The sequence below is a fragment of the Oncorhynchus kisutch genome, linkage group LG11, assembly GCF_002021735.2.
Source record: "Oncorhynchus kisutch isolate 150728-3 linkage group LG11, Okis_V2, whole genome shotgun sequence".
Taxonomy (NCBI): domain Eukaryota; kingdom Metazoa; phylum Chordata; class Actinopteri; order Salmoniformes; family Salmonidae; genus Oncorhynchus; species Oncorhynchus kisutch.
Window position 1 is genome coordinate 90478233 of NC_034184.2, and position 8141 is coordinate 90486373.

At 49.7% G+C, this 8141-nt stretch overlaps 1 protein-coding gene across 3 annotated transcripts in view; it reads right to left on the reverse strand.

The window, feature by feature from the left end:
• LOC109884889 (cytoplasmic protein NCK1) overlaps positions 1-8141 on the reverse strand; it is a 75219-nt gene that overhangs the window by 22338 nt on the left and 44740 nt on the right. Inside the window, exon 1 of one of the 3 annotated variants that reach the window (XM_031836474.1) lies at positions 8017-8141. This exon is cut by the window's right edge and continues 4 nt beyond it. The exons of the other annotated variants lie outside the window; for them this stretch is intronic. Coding sequence (XP_031692334.1) covers positions 8017-8050 — 34 coding nt within the window. The 5' untranslated portion in view covers positions 8051-8141. The remainder of the gene's footprint in view (positions 1-8016) is intronic. 3 annotated transcript variants of the gene reach the window in all.

Sequence of the window (8141 nt, forward strand, 5' to 3'; positions counted from 1 at the left end):
GTTACACCCCCATCAACTACATCACTCTGTCCAGACCCACCTGTTACACCCCCATCAACTACATCACCCTGTCCAGACCCACCTGTTACACCCCCATCAACTACATCACTCTGTCCAGACCCACCTGTTACACCCCCATCACTCTGTCCAGACCCACCTGTTACACCCCCATCAACTACATCACCCTGTCCAGACCCACCTGTTACACCCCCATCAACTACATCACCCTGTCCAGACCCACCTGTTACACCCCCAACTACATCACCCTGTCCAGACCCACCTGTTACACCCCCATCAACTACATCACCCTGTCCAGACCCACCTGTTACACCCCCATCAACTACATCACCCTGTCCAGACCCACCTGTTACACCCCCATCAACTACATCACTCTGTCCAGACCAACCTGCTCACACCCCCATCAACTACATCACCCTGTCCAGACCCACCTGTTACACCCCCATCAACTACATCACCCTGTCCAGACCCACCTGTTACACCCCCATCAACTACATCACCCTGTCCAGACCCACCTGTTACACCCCCATCAACTACATCACTCTGTCCAGACCAACCTGCTCACACCCCCATCAACTACATCACCCTGTCCAGACCCACCTGTTACACCCCCATCAACTACATCACTCTGTCCAGACCAACCTGCTCACACCCCCATCAACTACATCACCCTGTCCAGACCCACCTGTTACACCCCCATCAACTACATCACCCTGTCCAGACCCACCTGTTACACCCCCATCAACTACATCACCCTGTCCAGATCCACCTGTTACACCCCCATCAACTACATCACCCTGTCCAGATCCACCTGTTACACCCCCATCAACTACATCACCCTGTCCAGACCCACCTGTTTACACCCCCATCAACTACATCACCCTGTCCAGACCCACCTGTTACACCCCCATCAACTACATCACCCTGTCCAGACCCACCTGTTACACCCCATCAACTACATCACCCTGTCCAGACCCACCTGTTTACACCCCCATCAACTACATCACCCTGTCCAGACCCACCTGTTACACCCCCATCAACTACATCACCCTGTCCAGACCCACCTGTTACACCCCCATCAACTACATCACCCTGTCCAGACCCACCTGTTACACCCCCATCAACTACATCACCCTGTCCAGACCCACCTGTTTACACCCCCATCAACTACATCACCCTGTCCAGACCCACCTGTTTACACCCCCATCAACTACATCACCCTGTCCAGACCCACCTGTTTACACCCCCATCAACTACATCACCCTGTCCAGACCCACCTGTTTACACCCCCATCAACTACATCACCCTGTCCAGACCCACCTGTTTACACCCCCATCAACTACATCACCCTGTCCAGACCCACCTGTTTACACCCCCATCAACTACATCACCCTGTCCAGACCCACCTGCTCACACCCCCATCAACTACATCACCCTGTCCAGACCCACCTGTTACACCCCCATCAACTACATCACCCTGTCCAGACCCACCTGTTACACCCCCATCAACTACATCACCCTGTCCAGACCCACCTGTTACACCCCCATCAACTACATCACCCTGTCCAGACCCACCTGTTACACCCCCATCAACTACATCACTCTGTCCAGACCCACCTGTTTACACCCCCATCAACTACATCACTCTGTCCAGATCCACCTGTTACACCCCCATCTTTATCAACTACATCACTCTGTCCAGACCAACCTGCTCACACCCCCATCAACTACATCACTCTGTCCAGGCCCACCTGCTCACACCCCCATCAACTACATCACTCTGTCCAGACCCACCTGTTACACCCCCACCTGTTACACCCCCAGAAAGATATGACAGATGGCTGTGTCTATAGCCACTCCTACCATCCTCAGTAGCTTTCCATCTAAGTGGTCAATGCCAGGAGGTTTGTCATTATTGATCGATAACACCTCTCCCACACTAACTTTATGAAATACTAAAATTGCAATGATTTTCTTTCATTATTAGTTATTTTATGCATGAATATGATGACTCACTGTTTGTTGTTGGCATTTCCTGACTAAGTTTGACCACTTTGCCAATGAAGTAATAACTGTCAACATCAGAAGGTTTTGTGATTCAATGAAAGAGTTAAATCATTCATACTTGGTCAGTTATCTTGAGTTTCATAATACAACCTTTTTTGTTCAGTTTAAGTCTCATAATTTCTCAATTTACAGTAAGTTAACCAATCAGACGTATTCCCCAAATCTCCTGCCTCGTACCTCTACACCTTTTAAATTCCTCATCAATACACAGGGCCTTAACAGGTATAGCAGACAGTTTAATAGGTGCTGTAATAACACAAGTCATATATAATAACTCAATAGCCCGAAGAATCAACATCATGGACGTATCAACTACAGCGTCTGAATGTTCCTCATCAGACCAAGAAACAGAGAACGAGGGGGAGGAAACAGAAAGGGAGAAAGGGGGTGAGTGCAGGAAACAGAAAGGGAGAAAGGGGGTGAGTGCAGGAAACAGAAAGGGAGAAAGGGGGTGAGTGCAGGAAACAGAAAGGGAGAAAGAGGGTGGAGGAGAGGAAAATAGAGAGAGAGTACCAGGCTCCTAATGATTGTAAAGTTTAACCACGTAAAAGATAGTTTAGTTAGCAGGTATGTAAGGTTTTAAAGAGCTCCTCTCATCAACAATCTAGTCTGTATCTTTACCACAACTAGGCCCAACCAGCGTGATCTCTCTCTCACACCACAGAGAGAGGAGGCAGAGCAGTCATTACTCTACAGTAAAGTGTGTGATTACTAAACCACCAGGCCTTTTGAAGAAGAATCATCGCAGTGAGGAGGGGAGGGTAAAGAGAGGGGAGGAGAGGGTAAAGAGAGGAGAGGGTAAAGAGAGGAGAGGGTAAAGAGAGGAGAGGGTAAAGAGAGGGTAAAGTAAAGAGAGGGTAAAGAGAGGGGAGGGTAAAGAGAGGGGAGGGTAAAGAGAGGAGAGGGTAAAGAGAGGAGAGGGTAAAGAGAGGAGAGGGTAAAGAGAGGAGAGGGTAAAGAGAGGAGAGGGTAAAGAGAGGAGAGGGTAAAGAGAGGGGAGGGTAAAGAGAGGGGAGGGTAAAGAGAGGGGAGGGTAAAGAGAGGGGAAGGTAAAGAGAGGGGAGGGTAAAGAGAGGGGAGGAGAGGGTAAAGTAAAGAGAGGGTAGGAGAGGGGAGGGTAAAGAGAGGGGAGGAAAAGAGAGGGGAGGGTAAAGAGAGGGGAGGAAAAGAGAGGGGAAGGTAAAGAGAGGGGAGGAAAAGAGAGGGGAAGGTAAAGAGAGGGGAGGGTAAAGAGAGGGGAGGAGAGGGTAAAGTAAAGAGAGGGTAAAGAGAGGGGAGGGTAAAGAGAGGGGAGGAGAGGGTAAAGAGAGGGGAGGAGAGGGTAAAGAGAGGGGAGGAGAGGGTAAAGAGAGGGGAGGGTAAAGAGAGGGGAAAGAGAGGGGAGGGTAAAGAGAGGGGAGGAGAGGAAAATAGAGAGAGAGTACCAGGCTCCTAATGATTGTAAAGTTTAACCAGGTAAAAGATAGTTAGTTAGCAGGTATGTAAGGTTTTAAAGAGCTCCTCACATCAACAATCTAGTCTGTATCTTTACCACAACTAGGCCCAACCAGCGTGATCGCTCTCTCACACCACAGAGAGAGGAGGCAGAGCAGTCATTACTCTACAGTAAAGTGTGTGATTACTAAACCACCAGGCCTTTTGAAGAAGAATCATCGCAGTGAGGAGGGGAGGGTAAAGAGAGGGGAGGAGAGGGTAAAGAGAGGGGAGGAGAGGGTAAAGAGAGGGGAGGAGAGGGTAAAGAGAGGGGAGGAGAGGGTAAAGAGAGGAGAGGAGAGGGTAAAGAGAGGGGAGGGTAAAGAGAGAGGGTAAAGAGAGGAGGGTAAAGAGAGGAGAGGGTAAAGAGAGGAGAGGGTAAAGAGAGGAGAGGGTAAAGAGAGGAGAGGGTAAAGAGAGGGGAGGGTAAAGAGAGGGGAGGGTAAAGAGAGGGGAGGGTAAAGAGAGGAGAGGGTAAAGTAAAGAGAGGGTAAAGAGAGGGGAGGGTAAGAGAGGGAGGGTAAAGAGAGGGGAGGGTAAAGAGAGGGGAGGGTAAAGAGAGGGGAGGGTAAAGAGAGGGGAGGGGTAAAGAGAGGGGAGGGTAAAGAGAGGGGAGGAGAGGGTAAAGTAAAGAGAGGGTAAAGAGAGGGGAGGGTAAAGAGAGGGGAGGGTAAAGAGAGGGGAGGGTAAAGAGAGGGGAGGGTAAAGAGAGGGGAGGAGAGGGTAAAGAGAGGGGAGGGTAAAGAGAGGGGAGGAGAGGGGAGGGTAAAGAGAGGGGAGGAGAGGGTAAAGAGAGGGGAGGAGAGGGTAAAGAGAGGGGAGGAGAGGGTAAAGAGAGGGGAGGAGAGGGTAAAGAGAGGGGAGGTGTAAAGAGAGGGGAGGGTAAAGAGAGGGGAGGGTAAAGAGAGGGGAGGGTAAAGAGAGGGGAGGGTAAAGAGAGGGGAGGGTAAAGAGAGGGGAGGGTAAAGAGAGGGGAGGGTAAAGAGAGGGGAGGGTAAAGAGAGGGGAGGAGTAAAGAGAGGGGAGGAGTAAAGAGAGGGGAGGAGAGGGGTAAAGAGAGGGGAAGAGAGGGGAGGAGTAAAGAGAGGGGAGGAGAGGGTAAAGAGAGGGGAAAGAGAGGGGAGGGTAAAGAGAGGGGAGGAGAGGGTAAAGAGAGGGGAGGGTAAAGAGAGGGTAAAGAGAGGGGAGGAGAGGGTAAAGGGAGGAGAGGGTAAAGAGAGGGTAAAAAGAGGGGAGGAGAGGGTAAAGAGAGGGGAGGGTAAAGAGAGGGGAGGAGAGGGTAAAGAGAGGGGAGGAGAGGGTAAAGAGAGGGGAGGAGAGGGTAAAGAGAGGGGAGGAGAGGGTAAAGAGAGGGGAGGTGTGAAGAGAGGGGAGGAGAGGGTAAAGAGAGGGGAGGGTAAAGAGAGGGGAGGAGAGGGTAAAGAGAGTGGAGAAGAGGGTAAAGAGAGGGGAGGAGAGGGTAAAGTAAAGAGAGGGTAGGAGAGGGTAAAGAGAGGGGAGGAGAGGGTAAAGAGAGGGGAGGGTAAAGAGAGGGGAGGGGAGGGTAAAGAGAGGGGAGGAGAGGGTAAAGAGAGGGGAGGAGAGGGTAAAGAGAGGGGAGGAGAGGGTAAAGAGAGGGGAGGAGAGGGTAAAGTAAAGAGAGGGTAGGAGAGGGTAAAGAGAGGGGAGGAGAGGGTAAAGAGAGGGGAGGGTAAAGAGAGGGGAGGGGAGGGTAAAGAGAGGGGAGGAGAGGGTAAAGAGAGGGGAGGAGAGGGTAAAGAGAGGGGAGGAGAGGGTAAAGAGGGGAGGAGAGGGTAAAGAGAGGGGAGGAGAGGGTAAAGAGAGGGGAGGGGAGGAGAGGGTAAAGAGAGGGGAGGGTAAAGTAAAGAGAGGGGAGGGTAAAGAGAGGGGAGGAGAGGGTAAAGAGAGGGGAGGTGTAAAGAAGTATCTCTGTAATCACATTCTTGTTCCTGATAACTGGCTGAGGAGGAGATACCCTTGAATCATCAATCGACACAGCGGGAGGGCTGACCCACTAACCAGAGCCCCTCCAAGCAGGGACCCTCCCTGGGCTACAGGGGAGTCAGACGACTAGCCCCCCTTAAATGACATGTACTCTACAGACTGAAACCAGCTAGACTTGTTTACTGCTTAGTCATCTTTCCAAATACTCTTAAGTTCCAAAACATGGATAAGAACCTAGAATGGATTATTATCCAGTAAAACTGCAGCACTATAGACAACAAGACTACAGCCCACTATAGACTACAGCCAACTATAGACCACAAGACTACAGCCCACTATAGACCACAAGACTACAGCCCACAAGACTACAGCCCACTATAGACCACAAGACTACAGCCCACTATAGAATACAAGACTACAGCCCACTATAGACCACAGACTACAGCCCACTATAGACTACAGCCCACTATAGACTACAGCCCACTATAGACCACAAACTACAGCCCACTATAGACTACAAACTACAGCCCACTATAGACTACAGCCCACTATAGACCACAAACTACAGCCCACTATAGACTACAGCCCACTATAGACCACAAACTACAGCCCACTATAGACCACAAACTACAGCCCACTATAGACCACAAACTACAGCCCACTATAGACCAAACTACAGCCCACTATAGACTACAAACTACAGCCCACTATAGACTACAAACTACAGCCCACTATAGACTACAAACTACAGCCCACTATAGACTACAGCCCACTATAGACTACAGCCCACTATAGACTACAAACTACTGCCCACTATAGACTACAGCCCACTATAGACTACAAACTACAGCCCACTATAGACTACAAACTACAGCCCACAAACTACAGCCCACTATAGACCACAAACTACAGCCCACTATAGACTACAGCCCACTATAGACCACAAACTACAGCCCACTATAGACTACAAACTACAGCCCACTATAGACTACAGCCCACTATAGACCACAAACTACAGCCCACTATAGACTACTGCCCACTATAGACTACTGCCCACTATAGACTACAAACTACTGCCCACTATAGACTACAAACTACTGCCCACTATAGACTACAGCCCACTATAGACCACAAACTACAGCCCACTATAGACTACTGCCCACTATAGACTACTGCCCACTATAGACTACAAACTACTGCCCACTATAGACTACAGCCCACTATAGACCACAAACTACAGCCCACTATAGACTACAGCCCACTATAGACTACTGCCCACTATAGACTACTGCCCACTATAGACTACTGCCCACTATAGACTACTGCCCACTATAGACTACAAACTACTGCCCACTATAGACCACAAACTACTGCCCACTATAGACTACAAACTACAGCCCACTATAGACTACTGCCCACTATAGACCACAAACTACTGCCCACTATAGACTACAGCCCACTATAGACCACAAACTACAACCCACTATAGACTACAGCCCACTATAGACCAAACTACAGCCCACTATAGACTACAAACTACAGCCCACTATAGACTACTGCCCACTATAGACCACTGCCCACTATAGACCACAAACTACTGCCCACTATAGACCACAGCCCACTATAGACTACAGCCCACTATAGACCACAGCCCACTATAGACCACAGCCCACTATAGACCACAGCCCACTATAGACCACAGCCCACTATAGACCACAGCCCACTATAGACCACAGCCCACTATAGACCACTATAGACCACAGCCCACTATAGACCACAGCCCACTATAGACCACAGCCCACTATAGACTACAGCCCACTACAGCCCACTATAGACCACAAACTACAGCCCACTCCAGCATAGTAGGATTACAGAGGGTCGTGTGTGTGTGTGTGTGTGTTAGGCAGCAATCCCAGGCTTTAGCATCAGGCTTTAGCATCAGGCTTTAGCATCAGGCTTTAGCATCAGGCTTTAGCATCAGGCTTTAGCATCAGGCTTTAGCATCAGGCTTTAGCATCAGGCTTTAGCATCAGGCTTTAGCATCAGGCTTTAGCATCAGGCTTTAGCATCAGGCTTTAGCATCAGGCTTTAGCATCAGGCTTTAGCATCAGGCTTTAGCATCAGGCTTTAGCATCAGGCTTTAGCATCAGGCTTTAGCATCAGGCTTTAGCATCAGGCTTTAGCATCAGGCTTTAGCATCAGGCTTTAGCATCAGGCTTTAGCATCAGGCTTTAGCATCACATCCGCCCCGTTTCACCAGCTCGGTTTAAAAACACACAGACAGCACCAACTAACTAACACACAACACCGCTGTTCTTACATTGTGTAAAACTCCCGAAACCAGACAGAAATCAGAGAGAGGAAGAAGGAAATAACTGAGAACCCCTCCAAACTCTGGGAGGGAAAACTTTGAAAACTCTCTCAAAGAACAGCTTTTTCTAAGTAAAATCGCACCAGAAACATTTTTCCAGAAAGCCAGAGAATCTGGGTAGGACCAGAAATTGTAAAACTCACGGAAAAAGTGCTTGAAGAGGTTAGCCATGTTCATTTTGGGCGCTCCCTTTCTCTCTCTCTTTCTCGCCCCCGGCCTCTCTCTCCCGGCCTCTCTCTCTCTCCACTTCCCACTACAGCTGCAGCTT